Raw genomic sequence first — 19150 nt, 5'->3', positions numbered from 1 at the left:
CCCAGTGTAAGGGACATTCTTCCCGCTGACCCCCAGTGTAAGGGACATTCTTCCCGCTGACCCCCAGTGTAAGGGACATTCTTCCCACTGACCCCCAGTGTAAGGGACATTATTCTCACCGGCCACCAATGTAAGGGACATTCTTCCCTCATAATTTTTCACACTGGCAGGCTGGTGTCACCAAGAGATTTTTAAAATAGTTAATGAAGAAACTGCAGTACTTTTCAGAATGGTATTCCCAAGGTATACTGTATAGTTTATTCACCAATTGTATAGGAACGATCGTCCGAAATCCCTTGGGGAAATACAAACTTAATTCAGTATCCCATCTTCCCGTTTTTTGTTTTTCAATAACTCCAACTTGGAAACGCCCTTTTAGTGCAGGTCAAGAACATGCCCATTAGACGGATCAATACTCCCCTTCTATACCAATTACCTACTACAACTGATAAGAAGGACCTTATATCTTCTCTTTAAGGGTCATTATTGACCCACCTACAAGGTAACAATCACCTTCCAGGCAAGAGAGGATGGTCTACAGATATTTCAACCTTAGAAGGAGAAATATGGCAATCTGTGTCAGACAAAGTTCCTCTGGTATCCGTATCCCCTACCCAAAGATTGTCGCAACTCTTTATTATTTATAGAGTCCGCCGCACATCTCTTACCCTGCGTAAATGGTCTCGTACAGACAGCCTAGATGTGGCTACCCCGCTTCCAATTACCTACACATGTTTTGGAAATGTCCTCAGTTAGTGCGGTATTGGAATAGGACAATCACTACTATTAAACAGACATTTCAATTGGTTCTGAATAATGATCTGTTGACCTGCATATTAGGATATTTGGATGAAGAGTTATACACACCCCTTGTTAGAATGGCTGTATCTAGGCTACTGTTTTTGGCTCGCAAATTTATCTTGCTGAAATGGATTGTCTCTCTGTCTCCCAAATTTGAGGACTGGTGCACACAAAAAAACTCTTCCTTGCTTGAAGAAAAAAAAATATTTAAGCCTTCGGGGCAGTCCATTAAAGTATGGGAACCCTGGTTAGAGGCTCCAGGCCTGGCCCCAATAGCCTTAGTATAACTAAGGCTCCTACAATGGTAAATACAGGTTGGGAGTTCTGGTAGATTGTATGATCGAGGATGTATGTGATAGTGATACACGCCCGACGTAGTATGAAGTAGGTTGACAATTAGTTTGTTTTGTTCAACACCCGCCCCCTCCCCGTTTTTATAACGCTTGTTTTATTTGTAGGGGTAAGTGGTGTACTTCTCACCCTAACATAGATCAATCGGGGTAAAAGCACTATCTGAGCAATGTTATATATACTACACATATCCGTGGAAGTATTATTGTTTTTTCCTACCGATAGCTTTTGCTGTGGATGATAATAAGAAATGGTAGATGGCAACAGATGAATGTGTGAGTACATGTACTATTTACAGTAGTGATCGACCGATTATTGGCAAAGCCGATATATCGAGGGCCGATATGCACTTTGCCTGATATATCAGAATCGGCCTTTTGATTTACTGATATTGCCGATATTTCGGGAAAGTGCTTGTACCGGAGTGATGCCTGCAGCTAGAGGCATCACCCGGTACCGGCGTCCATAGCCGACTGTCGGCTGTCTTGTAATGACAACCGATGAGGCTAAGAAGCCGCTCTGCTGTCATTCCAAGGAGCGGGAGGGGATGTCTCCCGCCGCCTTCTGCGGCTCACCCGGGTCTCCTGTCCCACCGGGAGACCCGGGCATCCTATCTTCGCCGCCGCCTGACCGGGTCTCCATCTGCACCGCCGCTGTCTGACTGGGTCTCCATTTCTTTGAATTCGACGCCGCCGAGTACCCGGAAGTGATGTCATGACATCACTTCCGGGTACTGGCGGCACCAAATTCAAAAAACTTACAGCATTCAAAACAGCCAAACTTGGCATTTTGAATGCTTTTAAGTGCAGAGGAGGGGTTTGGGGTCTTTTAACCCCCAGATCCCTCCACAACTGTACCTGTAGACATTTAAAAAAAAAATGTTTTTTTAATGTCTTTAAATATCGGCCGATACTGATGACCAAAGTATGGGTATCGGCGGTAAAAAAACGATATTGTTCGATCAATAGTTTACGGCATAGCTTTATTTGGTTATTTTATCTTTCTTTTATTTGTTTTCTGTTGGTTTGTATTGTTGTATGTAAAACGACAAAACTTTCAATAAAAAGTTATTTGGGGAAAAAAAAATAGGTAATGAAAATGTGGGTAGAGTGCTAATTCTTTGTCCACACAATGAGGCTAAAACATCCTTTTCTTCTCTTATTAGCCTATGCGTACCATTGGTGTGCTCTCTGCAGAGTCAAGCCGCAATCTCTTGGTATGTGCCCTCTGGGTGCTGAAGAACGCTGAGCAAGATTGTCTTCAGCGCTGGTTTTCCAGCCTGTCTGTACTACAACTGACCCGTCTCCTGGAACTGCTGAGTGTGTGTGTGTCCTGCTTCCAGTACAAGGTGAGCTTCCCATGATTTGTAGAGACACTGTAATTCTAGTAATGCTTGGAGCATCCCTTTACACCAAACCCCTCATTACTCCCCATTCTTCAGGGTAAAAAGGCATTTGAGCGCATCAACAGCTTGACGTTTAAGAAATCCCTCGATATGAAGGCTCGTCTGGAGGAGGCCATTCTCGGCACTATTGGTGCTCGCCAGGATATGGTGAAACGTAGTAGAGGTAGGAATCCATTTGTCATGATCATTACTCTTATCATGTTACTGTAATATATTGGGGGGAGATTTACTAAAACTGGAGTGTGCAAAATCTGGTGCCTCTGTGCATGGTAACTAATCAGCATCTAACGTCAGCTTGTTCAATTAGGCTTTGGCAATAAAACCTGGAAACTGATTGTATATACAGAGCTGCACCAGATTTTGCACGCTCCGGTTTTAGTAAATCTCCCCCATTGCATCAATGTCTTGGTCCAGTCTTGGTTCATTGAAATGTCAAGAGAGGCATCTTAGAACAGCAACCTATATTTTACTGGTGAATCCATCATACTGGGGCATGGCTAAGAATTCTGTAATAATTTAGACTCTTCTCTCTAGGCTATTTTTATATAAAAATGATGCAGCTGATGCATTTTGAATCTAGACTGTTGTGTATGATCTGTTTTACATAGTATGTTACTTTAATCCTATGGTGTGAGCTATCATGGCTAGACTTCCTGGTGGACCCAGCATACCCCAGTCCAACATTTCTCCCAGTAAGATCCATTTATCCATCCGTCTAATGCAGTGGTTCTCAACTCTCACTAACAGGCCAGATTTTAAGTTTTACCTTGGGGAGATGCAGACTAGAATACTGCAATCACTGAGCAGCAAATTATATCACCTGTGATGTATTTCAGTTATCTTGCAAACCTGGCCTGTTAGTGGGCCCTGAGGACCGGAGTTGAGAACCACTGCTCTAATGTTATCTATTCATCTATCTTCTTTGTTCAATCCTGTTTTCTTTCTCTGTGTTTCCTTTTTCTCTGTTCTTATCCCTTTTCTCATCTTTTTTTTTTTTTTTTAATCTTTCTTTTTCTTCTATCTCGTCTTTTTATATATATATATATATATATATATATATATATATATACCTATCTTTTTTTTTTCTCTTTCTCATCTTTTTTTTTTTTTTTTTTTCATATATACATCCCTTTTTTTTCTCTTTCTCTTTCTCTCTTAGCCCTGCTCTCCCTGTAATTTCTTTTTTCTGTCTACTTCATCTTCTGTCTCTTTCTCTTCTCAGCACTCCCTTCCCTCTCTTTTTTATTCCTCATCCCTTATTCTGTCTCCTTCTATCTTTTCCATCCCACCTATTTATTTTTCTTTCTCTCTTGCTCCCCAGCCACCCTATTATTCTTCATTCCTCACAGCTTCTGATATGTGTTCTTTGGTGGAATTACTTAAAATACTGTAGCGCATACCTTAGCCAGTGCCTGGTGCAAGGTTCCGTAAGCCCTCAAATGAAAAGTTTTCCACATCCACACACAGGTTTTTTTTGTTTTTTTTTAGGATTAGCTCTTTCACTTTATTTTAATAGATGCTTCTTTAATGGTAGCTGCTATCATTTAAATTTTATTATATATTAATTATTATGGGTACTTATATAGTGCCAACAATTTACACAGCACTTTACATATAATATTGTACATACACATTAATCCCTGCCATCAAGGAGCTTACAATCCAAGGTCCCTAACTGACATTCATACATCAGGCAGGCTTGCTGGCGTGAACTACACAAAGGATTTATCAGGTTCGGGACATACTGGTCTCCCTGCCTCCTTTAAGTAGGATTATGTGACGTTGTTTGTTCCTGCCTGAAGCCATTCACATACTGCAAAGAGGTTGCAATGACTGCTTATCCCTACCTATATATATATACACCCCAAATAACCATCCTACCTGGTCCGTCTGAGGGAGGAGGAAGCTATAAGTGGATATATGAAGTGCAGCTACTAGTGTGTTGATCATCGTACTCCTAGGATATTTGGATGTATAAAAGAATTTCCAGCTATCAAGCTATAATGAGTTGCTATCTTATTTAGCATAAAAAGCAGTGCCTTTGCAGTGATTGAGGGACTGGACACTCAACCATAGATAAATGTGAGAATATATGTATACTTTGGATGCTATATATAAACACTGAGGAATTTATATCTACTGCCCTATGTGTCACCACAATCTGCCACCTCCTGAGTCATTAAAAAGGAAATACCGGTCTGTCATGGTCTCTCTGGCCCTGAGGAAGCCTTGAGCGAAACGCGTCGCCTTGCTGGGGACCTACATTGACCGCGTACCACCTGAGATCTATCTTCCATCCTATACAGGCTCTTGGTTTTCCCCTTAGGGGATGTATTTCTATTCTAATGACCCTTATTAATTGGTTTTATAGAAATTTTCTCTATGTGTTCTGTCCTTGTGAACATGTGCGTGATCGCCCATGTTTTTTAATTGAAATTTGAAATAAAATGTAATTTGTTTTTTATAAACTGGTTTTGGCATGATCCTTCTACTCCCACTGGCCCGTAAAGCCCCATCTTTTTCTATCCTTTTACTTTGTATATCTATTAGGGGTAAGGGCCTACCTACACGGTACCCTTTTTTTGTGACATTCATACATATATATACCAGGGCCAATTTAGACAGGAGCCATTAACCTACCATCATGTCTTTGGAGTGTTGGAGGAAACCAGAGTACTCGGAGGAAACCCACGCAGGCACAGGGAGAACATGCAAACTCCAGGCAGGTAGTGCTGTGGCTGGGATTTGAACGGACAGCCCAAGTGCTGCCAGGCGGAAGTGCTAATCACTTAGCCATTGTGCTGCCCACATTTAAATGAATGCAATGTTTCAAATCATCCTCAATTCTTTATTAAGCTAGGAACAACTGGCAAGTTTGTTGCTCCTAAGTTGATAAAGAGCTACAAAAGGCTGCAAATACGATTTTTTTTTTTTTTTTTTACACAATCTTTAGTAGAATGGTGTCAAAATGTCACAGAAAATGGTAAAATGGTGTCAAAACGTACCTGTTCTCACCTACTTTGCAGAGCGCAGCCCATACGGGAATCAAGAGAATGTAAGATGGAGGAAGAATGTCACACAGTGGAGGCCAAGCGGCGAGAAGACGGAAAAGTAAGAAGCTTTAGGAGTTTGTAGCGGAGTAATGATGTTCTGCAGATAAGGATTTTCACGTTTGGTTCCCTTGATTTGTATGTTGCCCTGAGCCTGAATAGTTTTAATGTGCCGTGGATTGCCATTACTTTTATATAGTGGTCGCAGGAGAATACCCAATTTCTTCTTATTTCAGGACAAGTGCAGAGCGAGAACTTGAGATCACAGTCGATGGAAACATGGCAACTGAGGCTAACTTGGTGGTACTGGACACACTGGAGATCATTGTCCAGGTAAGATGACAGGACCGCTCACCCAGGTGGCAATGGCACAGCTAATGTTTGACCTCTGATATGTGGTGACTGTATACTTGAATAGAAAGGGGAAGACCTTGCGATTACATGTGTCTTTGCCTTGCAGACAGTCATGCTGTCGGAGATGAAGGAGAGCATTCTAGGAGGCGTCCTGAAGGTTCTGTTACACAGCATGGGTTGCAACCAGAGTGCTCTGTACCTGCAACACTGCTTCACCAGCCAGAGGGCGCTGGTGTGCAAGGTGAGTATGAAGAATGTGTGTATACCCTGAGGTCTGTCTTCTTCCTTCATTTATCCTATTCCTGATATTTTCACTTATTCCACCAACCCCCGTGTCTTGACTCTGCTTAGTTTCCAGAGATGCTTTTTGAAGACGACACGGAAATGTGCTCTGATCTCTGTCTCCGCCTCCTGCGGCATTGCAGCAGCTGTATCAGCAGCGTACGGACACATGCCAGCGCTTCCCTTTACCTCCTTATGAGACAGAACTTTGAGATTGGGAATGTAAGTAGCTCCAACTTTCCTAATCTTAAAAATAACAGATGGTGTATTTTAATATATTTTCATTTTTCTTTTGATATGTTTAGTATTAAAAAAAATTTAAATTATTTTGTTTGTCTTTTGTCAGACATACTTTAAAATATTGCATATGTTTTATTTTTAACTCGTCCAGCCAGCAGGTGGCGAGCTATGTGCAAGACAGGAGCTCTGAACACAACAAACTGCTTTCTTTTCTAGTAGATCAAGATACATTTTATATAATGCCGGTTTACACTGATGCGATCACAGAAATCACATGTGATTCGCAGCGCACTGCTCCTAAAATTACATGTGATGTCTGTGCGGTGCGAGTTCAGCCATACAGTTTGTATGGCTGAATTCGCATCGCAATCACACCCAACTCGCACAGGACCCTTTTTTGGTCCGCAGCAGAATCGGATCGCATGGTGGTTCACACTAGTGCGATCCGATTCCTGTGCGAACTGTCAGATCGCACTGCAATATGCAATCTGATCTGGGGGTGTCGTTAACTTTGAATTGACACCCCCAGCGTATCGCATATGGCAGTGTGAACTGCCTGTGCTGCGGATGCGATACGGGAACACGCAGTATATTCGCAGTGTTCCCGCATCGCAATAGTGTGACCCGGCACTCAGTCAGTTATACATACGCAGGCTATGCCAGCAAACATGTACAAAGAGCAAATGACTCCTGCGCTTGAGGGGTGGCCTTGCGGCTGGTATCCTGAGTATGCAATTCAGGTTGAATTGTAGTAAATTCAGGCTGTGCTGCCACACTCAACGGGTCATGGTAACCCAGAGCAGATGCTGGAAAATAGAAATTTACAGAGGGCGCACCAGCCTAGCGCATTGAGCTCTGATGAAGGGGGAACACCCCGAAACGCGTAAGCGTTTTTTTGGAAGTCTACATCCTTCCACGGCCTGCGGCAGCTGAGGATGCTCAGTGGAGACCCCTGGTGGTCCCTCATTGGTTATTGCCTGTGTTTCATAATCGTTTTGTGAGTATAATGTGTATACATGTCTATTGCAATAAATTGTTTTAAAGATAATGCGCTAGGCTGGTGCGCCTTCTGTCCATTTCTCTTTTCCAGCATGTGCCAGCAAACATGCTGGGCTTTTTGTGTTTGTGCCCTCCTTCATCTCACAAAGTAGGAAAGGTAGCGCTGAATGTTTGTAAACACAGGTAGTGTTTACACTTGTGATGGCTGTGGTTGGTTCACAGTCATCACAAGGTACAGAGCCATTCTGATAGGCTCTTTTCATCTTGCCTGTAATCTGTATTGTCTAATGACACAGGCAAACTTGCTGCCCGTGCTTGTTTTATGCAATTCCATTTATAAACTGCTTTCTAGAAAATGGATTATACTTACCTGCTGTTTTTCTACAATACAGTGGTGGTAAGGTTGTTAAGGATGACCCCAGTTCTTAGGTTTTAGGTGGTAAAAGTTTGTTGTGGATGTTTTTAAAGCATCAGGTGGCCTTAGCTGACCCAGAACACCTGCCTGTCTACAGTGCTTTTTTGGCTTCTACAGTATATCACAGATCTGAAACAATAGCCTACAGGCTGGAGTTATGGTTTTGTAAAAGTTGTGTGATGCTTTCAGGAACATTGGGGCTTTCAATTAAAGGCCTGCCATAAATATTAGAATTTAACCTGAAGTGTATTCCAAGGGAGCATTGTACAACTACTTGCACTTTGTACCTCAATAAAGATCTAGTGTGATCACACAAACCTGGCAATAATCAGTTTGTACCACTAGAGGGCACTATAGACAGATGGAAAAGTTTGGGCATATGAGATTACAGGCTGACCTCTTGTTATTTTCTTTTTTTCAGAACTTTGCGCGTGTGAAGATGCAGGTCACTATGTCTCTGTCTTCATTGGTGGGGACCTCTCAGAAGTTCAGTGAGGAGTACCTACGACGATCTTTGAAGACCATCCTTACCTACTCAGAGGAGGACCTGGATTTAAGAGATACCACCTTCCCAGAGCAAGTAATGCAGCATACATTCATTGCTAACCATGGTTACAGTTTATTATGGGCAGTGCATCTATCTGTAATGGTTGTTCTTTGCAGGTTAAGGATCTGGTATTCAATCTACACATGATTCTCACAGACACTGTGAAAATGAAGGAGCATCAAGAGGACCCAGAGATGTTGATGGATTTGATGTACAGGTGAGAGCGAGCTGCCATGTGTACTCACACTTTGGGCACTGTCCACAGAGAAATATCCTAATGATTAACCTGTTCCTGCACGCGCTATAGCCAAAAGACGGCTACAGTGTGGACATCCTCCAGTGATCACGCTGCCCGTGCGCCCCCTGCTGCCCACATCGGTGGGGATCTGTGATTGCTATGTCCTTAGGACACATCTGATCACACATCAGGGTAAAGAGCCAATCACAACGGCTCTTTACCATATGACTAGCTGTGTCTAATCACAGCTGATCACATTGTAACCAGGATTTGCAGGTTGTCGGCAATTCTATCCTCACGCTGACAGCGCATGAGGAGAGGGGAGCCAATAACTGGGAAATCCACACAGGAGACATCTGCACTGATAATCAGGGCACTGATCAGTGCAGCCCCAACAGTTCCCACAAATGCTGCCAATCTGTACCCATCAATGATGCCTGTCAGTGCCCACTAGCCATGCCTATCAGTTCCACATCAGTGTAACCTCATCAGTGAAGGAGAATAATTACTTATTTAGAAACATTTTTAAGAAAAACTTTTTTCTCTTTCTTAATTTTCGCTTTTTTCGTTTGTATAGCAAAAAATTAAAAACCCAGTGGTGATTAAATACCACCAAAAGAAAGCTCTATCTATCAAAAGAAAAATTTTGTTTAACCACTTTAGCCCCGGAAGATTTGGCTGCTCAAAGACCAGGCCCTATTTTGCGATTCGGCACTGTGTGACTTTAACGGACAATTGCACGGTCCTGCGACGCTGTACCCAAACGAAATTGACGTCCTTTTTTTCCCACAAACAGAGCTTTCTTTTGGTGGTATTTGATCACCTGTGTGATTTTTATTTTTTGCGCTATAAACAAAAAAAGAGCGACAATTTTGAAAAAAATAACCATATTTTTCACATTTTTTTATATGAAATTCTCAAAAAAAAATGTAAAAATCTAAATTTTTTTACATTTCAGGCCAATTTGTTTTCCGCTGCATATTTGTGGTAAGAAAAATCACAATAAGCGTATTTTGGTTGGTTTTGCGCAAAAGTTACTGCGTCTACTAACTACGGGAAAGATTTATGTCATTTTTATTGGTGTTTTTTTTTTTTACTAGTAATGGTGGCAATCTGCGATTTTTTGTGAGACTGCGACATTGCGGTGGGCAGATCGGACACCTAACTGACACTTTTGGGGGGCCAGTGACATTACTGCTGTAATCAGTGCTAAAAAATATGCACTGTTACTGTAATAATGACACTGGCAGGGAAGGGGTTAACACTGTTGGTGATCAAGGGGTTAAATGTGAGCCTAGGGGAGTGATTCTAACTGTGGGGGGGGCGTGGCCCGTGGAATGACTATAGAGACATGTGTTCCTATATAGAAGGATCACAGGTGCTCTATGATCATTCCAGGGAGAAGAACAGTCAGCTGTGTTTACAACAGCCGACCGTTCTTCTCTCTCAGCGGGGAGCGATCGTGGGTGTCAGGCGGCAGTCGGTGCCACCTCCCCGCTGCATCGGCTTCCCCGCTGATGAACGGGGGCAGGAGCGCACCGCCGGTGGTGCATGCTCGACCCCTAGCCTTCTGTTTGCCACTGCCGTATAGTTACGGTAATTTGGGCAGGAGCGGCTGCCTACCGCCGTACATCTGCAGTGGGCAGTCATAAAGAGGTTAAATACCACAAAAAGTAAGCTCTATCTATCAAAAAAAAAAATGTTGTTTCTTTAAACAGTTGGCACAGATAGAGCGGACACTGGCGGAGTTACCCTTAGACTCCATACCGCGGTGCCAATCAGGCCTACCCACCTCGGCTCTCGATCACCCTACTGTGGGTGAGACTTGGCGGACTTTTTCTAAAGTTTTTAGGTCATCCCATATTGCTCCATTGTCCTCACTGCCTATCATTGGAAACTCAACCTTTAGTCCCGGGGTCCTCAACCCTTGTTTCCAAAGACTGAAGTCTGCGGGTGTTCGAGAATGTGCAATTCCTTGCAAAACCAACCCCTGAAATGATGTCCAAAAAAGCAGATGCTCATACATCAGTACCGTGTGCAAGATTCCTTACCAGCCTGGGAGTCGAGTTTTGCCATCACCTGGGTTGGTTCGTTGCTGGTCTTCAAATAACTGGCACTGCCATCTTGGCTAAGGAAAGCTGAGACTTCCTGCTTTTTCACAGTTTGCTCCTCTCTACGCATGCATGAGATGTCCTGCGTTTTCAGACTGATCTTGCAGCTTCTTGGGGCATGTGACTTTTCCCAGAAGATTGCGGTGGTGGGGAGGAGAGACTTCCGCAATCCTTTACTAGGAGAGAATTGCAGAAGTGGGAGCAGGAACATGTTAGAATAAGGTGACCACTCACAAAAAAGAAACGAAAAACAACTTTAAATAATAATTTGGGTGTGCGGGCTTTCACTTTTAAGTGAAGTTCCATTTTAAATTATAGCAAAATCCCCATTTTTTTTTTTTTTTCTCATTTGAAGTAGGAAATGATCATCAAGGGCTTCAGCAGCTCAAATTTTCCTTTTCTATACTTTAAAGCACGCGTGTTGTTTTTATAAATGTCCTGAGCTCAGTGTGTGAAGAGTTACAGTACGTGGAATAAAGCATCTCAGGATCCCTTTAGATGTGCGTACTTCCGAAAGCTTTCTTACATTTTTTTTTTTTTCTTTTTTAACCAGCGATCACATGCGATGAGCTCATTATCTCTAGGAATGCCTTCCTCCTGCAGGTTCCCACCCTTGTGTTTTTATATCTGTACACATGCCCTGGCACTGGAGTGAAGGCACATGATATATAGAAGTCACATTATTAATGCTTCTGGTATTAGAGGCATTGAATCAGTTTGTGTTTATTCTCGTTTTATTACGTTTTTAACACATTCAAGTACATAAAAGCCATGTAAATGATATGTGTACATAGGTACAAAAAAGCCATGTATATTATGTGTATACACAAGTACAGAAAAGCCATGTATATTATATGTATACACAAATACAAAAAAGACATGTATATTATATGTATACACAAATACAAAAAAGCCATGTATATTACATGTATACACAAGTACAAAAAAGCCATGTATATTATATGTATACACAAGTACAGAAAAGCTATGTATATTATATGTATACACAAGTACAGAAAAGCCATGTATATTATATGTATACACAAGTACCAAAAAGCCATATAGATTATATGTATACACAAGTACAGAAAAGCCATGTATATTATATGTATACACAAGTACAAAAAAGCCATATATATTATATGTATATACAAGTACAGAAAAGCCATGTATATTATATGTATACATAAGTACAAAAAAGCCTTGCATATTATATGTATACATAAGTACGTAAAAAGCCGTATGTAGGTCCATGTAAAGTTAACATTCACATATGTACACATGTAGGCCATTCCATCAATTTGGATAGATGAGCCAGCACAACTTTTACAGGCACATTTATTAAGCAGCACGAGTAGCAAAGTTGTGTAGCCAATCAAATTTGAATGTACTGAAGTCAAACCGGTAGACGATGGAATCTAATTGGCTGCTCTGTGTGCTGCCCCTTGCTCTTAGCATGTTGCGTTTTACATTCTTTTGTTGAGTATGCCTTTTCACTTTTATTTATATTGCAGAGATGATTTAAAGTGGAAATAAACTCACTTTTTAAAAAATTGCTGCCAGGTAGGGTTTTTTTTATGACAGAAGAGACCCTGTTGGTGTTGGATGTCGTAAATGCTTCCTTCTGCCAGTCAGCTGTAATGTACACGGAGCCCTGCTTGTGCATCTTAGCATACATTTCCTGCACCCCCTCAATGCCGTGATGATGTGACTCCTGTGCGCATGTGCAAGAGTGATGCCATTGCGGCCCGGCTATTCAGGTGGCGGAACAGACAGAGCACAGAAGGAAGAGGATGGATGCGCCGAGTGCGCTGACAGCATCCTTTGACAAGTGAGTCTGCCAATATGTGCTAATATGTGATGCATATTAGCAGATTATTGCACACCTTGCTTGTCACAGCTGTGATCTGCATGTGATAAAGGCAGACGTTTTGTCAGAATAGCTCAGATGGATGAAGGTACAGCTGCGGAGAACTATAGGGCACTGTACCGTCCCAAGATTGCTTGGTGGCAAAGTTTGCCTAGTAATATGGGATTTGACCGATAGATGGTAGATCCTGTGGACTTGTTCATTTCTTAGTGGTTTTAAACGCTCACATTCTTGACCCTCCATTCTTCTACTGCAGAATTGCCAAGGGTTATCAGAACTCGCCGGATCTTCGTCTGACATGGCTACAAAACATGGCCGCCAAACATAGCGAGCGGGGGAACCATGCAGAGGCAGCGCATTGCCTGGTCCATGGAGCGGCTCTGGTGTCAGAGTATCTCAGCATGCTGGAGGATGCCAGGCACCTGCCAGTGGGATGTGTCAGCTTCCAGGTAATGATATGTGGTTACACCCCACCATGTAAACATCTTCCTCCAAGGTATACCAGTGTATAATATCTACAAAATGCTTTCTCCTCCCTGCAGAGCATCTCCTCCAACGTTCTGGAAGAGTCCGCAGTGTCAGATGATGTTGTTTCCCCAGATGAAGAAGGAATTTGTACTGGGAAGTATTTCACTGAGGCTGGGCTTGTGGGTCTGCTTGAGCAAGCATGTGCAAGCTTCTCTATGGTAAGTATTGTATGGTTTGTTATATGAATATTATATATATATATATTTGGGGCGGCACAGTAGTGTAGTGGTTAGCACTTTTCACTTTCACTTTCCCAACCACGACACTACCTGCCTGGAGTTTGCATGTTCTCCCTGTGTGGGTTTCCTCCGGGTACTCCGGTTTCCTCCCACACTCCAAAGACATGCTGGTAGGTTAATTGGATCCTGTATTAAAAAAATTGGCCCTACTGTGTATGTATGTGAGTTAGGGACCTTAGATTGTAAGCTCCTGTGAATGTGCAATGTATATGTAAAGCACTGCGTAAATTGACAGCTCTATATAAGTACCTGAAATAAATAAATATGCAACCCCAATTGCTATGAAAAAAATCTACATAAAAACAGAATGTATTACTTTGCAAATATCATAAACTCGTATTTTATTCACAGTAGAAAATTAAAAACATATCAAATGCTTAAAGTGAGAAAAATGTACCATTTTAGGAAAAAAAATAAGGTAATTTAGAAATTGATGGCAGAAATGCGTCTCAAAAAATTTGGGACAGAGCAACAAAAAGCTGGCAAAGTACAACCCCAATTCCAAAAAAGTTGGGACAGAGCCATGTTTACCATGGTGTAGCCCCCCTCCCCCTCCTGTAAACATCTGGGAACTGATTGGCTACCATGCACAGCTGCACCAGATTTTGCACTCTCCAGTTTTAGTAAATCAATCCTATAGAGAAGGGATCCTCAAACTACAGCCCTCCAGCTGTTGTGGAACTACACATCCCATGAGGCATTGTAAACCTCTGACATTCACAGACATGACTAGGCATGATGGGAATTGTAGTTCCTGAACAACTGGAGGGCCATAGTTTGAAGACCCCTGCTATAGAGGGCAGCTGTGGGCTTTGTATTGCTGTGGATGGATGGGGCAGGACTAGCTCATTGAGGGACCGAACACCTGGAGCAGAGGAGAGAGAGCTGGTGGGATGGTAGGGAGGAGGCTTTGAGTGGTGCCATATCTGTTGAGTATTCAAAGTGAGTATTCTGAATTAGCCCAGTTGTGGTACTGGAGCTCACAGAATCTTTCACTTATTACTGGAATAGTTCCTAAAGTCTTTTGTTCCAGAAGGTGATATGAACCTTTGCAGTGGATTAATTTGGTGTACATCTTCTTGCAGGGTGGGCTGTTTGAGGCGGTGAATGAAGTCTATAAAGTTCTCATTCCTATTTATGAAGCCAATCGTGATTACAAGAAGCTGGCGGTGGTCCATGGGAAGTTACAGGAAGCATTCAACAAGATCACCAATCAGGTGTGTGTCTACTCTCTTCTTTTCGAACTGCACCTAGTGAGCATATACTATATACTTAACGTGAGTCCACCCCGACTCCAGCAGTAATGTGCCCATCCACATAGGACGATAGTCATCCCATCCAGAAGATGATATAGTTCTATAGAGCAGCATCAAACAGTCCAACATAATCTCCTAGGACAGAAAGTGAAATCTCTCTTTTTTAGTAAAAAGAGAAATGTGTCAAAGTTTTGTTGCTATTTTTGTCCATATTGGGGAGATTTACCCCCCGCTGTTCTGGTGACTACTATTACAGGGACAGGAAGTGGGAACACGGACAACAATAAATTCATAAACGATCCGTCTCCATCCAAAATGAAGAAAAAACTGTTCTCTGGAGTTATTCTTTAGGATTTAAATGATATTGGGCCGGGTGGCCCCTGCATTATGCAGTTTTTTCAAGCCCTTAACATTACAGCAGCCAGGAAGCATTCAATGTAATGCTTAGAAGCTACCCATTTACAATTTATTTTTTACAAATTATTTTTAAATGCATATCTTTCTTAAACAATCCTAATAAACAGGAATTTAGTGACCATTCTTCCAGCTTGCTCACCCAACAGTGATCCAGCATTCCATGATTATGTGCCAAGGATTAGTTTAGGGATTAAATGGAGACTGTTACTGTGTATTAATGTGTGTTCTTTTTCTCATCTTTTATTCCTCTTCCTCTTCTACCTTCTCTGTTGTATGTTCTTATTTTCTCCATTATGCTGATCTGCTGTATGTTCTATGCGCATATACCTTAAAATCCCCATAACACACTGTCATGCCATCAAAATTCAATTACCTCCTGCTTTTCTGTTCTGAATTCCTCTTTTTCTTACCCTTTTTTTATCCTGCTCGCTTACTTTCCTTACCTTCCCATTTTGTGTATCTTTCCTGTCCTCGATTCAATACCTCTACCCCCCCCCCCCCCATCTTCCCTGTCCTCTATTCCATGCCCTCCTTCTGTCTTCCCTGTCCTCTATTCCACACCCTCCCTCTTTTTCCATTGTCCTCTATTCAATGCCCTCCCTATGTCTCCATTGTCCTCTATTCCATGCCTTTGCACTGTCCCCCCTATTCTCTATTAAATGCCCTCCTTCTGTCTCCCTTGTCCTCTATCCCATGCCCTCCCTCTGTCTCCATTGTCCTCTATTCCATGCCCTCCCTATGTCTCCATTGTCCTCTATCACATGCCCTCCCTATGTCTCCATTGTCCTCTATTCCATGCCTTCCCTGTCTCCCTTGTCCTCTATTCCATGCCTTCCCTATGTCTCCCTTGTCCTCTATTCCATGCCTTCCCTGTCTCCCTTGTCCTCTATTCCATGCCTTCCCTATGTCTCCCTTGTCCTCTATTCCATGCCTTCCCTGTCTCCCTTGTCCTCTATTCCATGCCCTCCCTATGTCTCCCTTGTCCTCTATTCCATGCCCTCCCTATGTCTCCCTTGTCCTCTATTCCATGCCTTCCCTATGTCTCCCTTGTCCTCTATTCCATGCCTTCCCTGTCTCCCTTGTCCTCTATTCCATGCCTTCCCTGTCTCCCTTGTCCTCTATTCCATGCCTTACCTATGTCTCCCTTGTCTTTAATCCATGCCCTCCCTATGTCTCCCTTGTCCCCTATTCCATGCCTTTCCTATTTCTCCCTTGTCCTCTATTCCATGCCTTCCCTGTGTCTCCCTTGCTCTCTATTCCATGCCTTCCCTATGTCTCCCGTGTCCTCTATTCCATGCCTTCCCTGTCTCCCTTGTCCTCTATTCCATGCCTTACCTATGTCTCCCTTGTCCTCTATTCCTTCCCTCTTTCTGCCTTGTCCTCTATTCCATCCCTTGCCCTCTATTCCATGCCATCCCTATGTCTCCCTTGCCCTCTATTCCATGCCCTCCCTATGTCTCCCTTGTCCTTTATTCCATGCCTTCCCTATGTCTCCCTTGTCCTCTATTCCATGTCTTCCCTGTCTCCATTGTCCTCTATTCCATGCCTTCCCTATGTCTCCATTGTCCTCTATTCCATGCCTTCCCTGTCTGCCTTGTCCTCTATTCCATGCCTTCCCTGTCTCCCTTGCCCTCTATTCCATGCCCTCCCTATGTCTCCCTTGTCCTTTATTCCATGCCTTCCCTATGTCTCCATTGTCCTCTATTCCATGCCTTCCCTATGTCTCCCTTGTCCTCTATTCCATGCCTTCCCTCTGTCTCCCTTGTCCTCTATTCCATGCCCTCCTTTGTACTCTATTCCATGCCTTCCCTATGTCTACCTTGTCCTCTATTCCTTCCCTCTTTCTGCCTTGTCCTCTATTCCATGCCTTCCCTCTGTCTCCATTCCATGCCTTCCCTTTTTCTCCCTTGTCCTCTATTCCTTCCCTCTTTCTGCCTTGTCCTCTATTCCATACCCTCCCTTTGTCTCCCTTGTCCTCTGTTCCATACCCTCCCTTTGTCTCCCTTGTCCTCTGTTCCATACCCTTCCTCTGTCTCCCTTGTCCTCTATTCCATTCCTTGTCTGCATTTTCTGTCATTGTTTTCTCTACCTACTTTTCCTTCCATTTACTTTTCCATGACATCTCTCCTGATATGTCATTCCCTCTTGCCGTGTATTGTTTCCTATGCTTTTGCTGATCACTCTTCTCTCCCTTTCTTTTTCTTGCTGTCTACCTTTACGTCCCTCTCTTTCATTTGTCTCAATTCTTATTTCTCGCTTCCCCTCATCTCTCTTTTTCTCTCTCGTGGTTTCTCCTTTTGCTCCCGAGCAGATCACAGGCTGGGAGGTAGGCGGTGTGTCAATAAACTGATTCTTTTGGTTTTCTTTTGTGTTCACCTTGCTTCTCTCACTCACAATAATGTGCTAAACAGCATCTAACTCTCACCCTGACATGCTACGCCAGGGACATTATCTACTTATGCAGTAGGAAAAATGACTGAAAGCATTCTTCCGATTGTCAAATATTTGAACTATGCCCCATACACTAAGAAGTCCGTTCTAAATTTTAAAGGGAAAATTTAAATCCCTAAATGATAAATGCTAGAGGGAGACAGTTTTCTCAATCTGCTGACAGTGGAAAGAGAATAAATGAATCATCTCTATGATCCTATTGCATAATTAGAATGTGTACATGTGAATGATATTTGCACAGTCCTGACCCCTGTGTTTACATATATGTGAACAGATCCATATATGTTTGTTGCAGCATGGTTATTACAGTGTTTATCATGTTTGCCTATTGTGCATGTGAGCACTTTTATTTTCACAAACGTAAACTTGTCACAGCACCACATACACTTTAACCGCACCCATATAAAGTCATTCTCACTTGCTTTAAAGGCTGTTTTTTGTTGCACATTGTGGAGACGGCCATCTTGCAGGCAGGGTCGGTATATACAGCCTTCTAGACCAATCATTGACATTGGTGAGGCCTTGGCCCTGCCTATTGTCACCAGCTCACAGTGGATCAATAAGCTGTGTCTATTTTATGGGCATAAAATGGCTGTTTCCAGTATGTGTACATGAATGACCAGTAATAAATTACCACTGTTTGTTGTGTCTTCTTTTTTTAATTTTTTTTTTCCATTTTCTTTCCTCTGATTTGACGGGATCCTCTGAATATGATGTGATGGTGAGTTTAAAGAAAATGTTTTTTTCTATGCGCTTTATCTAATTTACCTTCTGTAATTCCACCTTATTTTGGATCATTGTCTTTAAGGCTGGGGCAAGCATTTAAGACAATTATTTTTATTACAGCTAATAATGTTTTGCCTGTAATAATTCCCTCTACCTCTTAAAGGATCAGTTCACCTTTCAAAAAAAAAAAAATTAAATGCACATCCTTTTTGCAGGTAAAAAAAATGTATATTTTTTTTAGGAGCCTGCAGAGCATTGCACCCACAATCAGCAGATCACAGGTGCAATCTCAGGCCCCTGCAGACTGTCCCTGTAGCTGTCTGCCTGTACCTCGTATGGACGGGCAGCTACTGAATGACAGGAAGCATCAATGAACTACCTTGAGCGCTCATCAGTGCCCTGGTAGTTCATTGAGAACTACAAGCCCTCAGCCAAAATGGCTGTCAGTACTTGTAGTTCATTCACAGAATTCTGTAAATGAGTGGCTGCGTCTTCAAGTTGGGACAACAGGTGCAGGAGAAAGATCCACGGCCCGCTGTCACAATTGGAAGGGGGATCGGGGAGAGGCTGCAGGAATGGGAATGTGTTACATGTTCCCAAAGGCGGACTTATCCTTAAAGCGGAGTTCCGACCCCCCCCTTTCCAAAAATTAAAAGTCAGTAGCTACACATACTGTAGCTGCTGACTTTTAATATTAGGACACTTACCTGTCCTGGAGTCCAGAGTCCAGAGATGTTGGCACCGCTGCCGATGTTTCCATCGGCTGTCGGGTTCTCCCGCCGCCATTGCCGGTCAGGGAACCTGGCCGTGAAGCCTTGCGGGTCACTACTGCGCATGCGCGAAGCTTGCTGCGCATTTGGATTGGCTCGG

The 19150-nt window shown here is 42.8% G+C and overlaps 1 protein-coding gene across 7 annotated transcripts in view; it reads left to right on the top strand.

Moving 5' to 3' along the window:
* DOCK6 (dedicator of cytokinesis 6) overlaps positions 1–19150 on the top strand; it is a 274954-nt gene that overhangs the window by 242012 nt on the left and 13792 nt on the right. For 5 of the 7 annotated variants that reach the window (XM_082257264.1, XM_082257263.1, XM_082257260.1 and 2 more), the window contains 12 exons: positions 2318–2500; positions 2594–2720; positions 5584–5668; positions 5844–5940; positions 6068–6202; positions 6313–6465; positions 8319–8477; positions 8561–8661; positions 12920–13112; positions 13206–13349; positions 14516–14647; positions 17415–17429. In XM_082257264.1, the coding sequence (XP_082113390.1) occupies positions 2318–2500; positions 2594–2720; positions 5584–5668; positions 5844–5940; positions 6068–6202; positions 6313–6465; positions 8319–8477; positions 8561–8661; positions 12920–13112; positions 13206–13349; positions 14516–14647; positions 17415–17429 (1524 nt within the window). The remainder of the gene's footprint in view (positions 1–2317; positions 2501–2593; positions 2721–5583; positions 5669–5843; positions 5941–6067; positions 6203–6312; positions 6466–8318; positions 8478–8560; positions 8662–12919; positions 13113–13205; positions 13350–14515; positions 14648–17414; positions 17430–19150) is intronic. The other 2 variants (XM_082257262.1, XM_082257261.1) reach the window with 1 other exon arrangement.

This window comes from Pelophylax lessonae, assembly GCF_965119305.1.
Source record: "Pelophylax lessonae genome assembly, chromosome: 4".
Classification (NCBI taxonomy): Eukaryota; Metazoa; Chordata; class Amphibia; order Anura; family Ranidae; genus Pelophylax; species Pelophylax lessonae.
The sequence above is the reverse complement of the archived record's forward strand: the minus strand, read 5'-3'. Positions and strand labels throughout refer to the sequence as shown.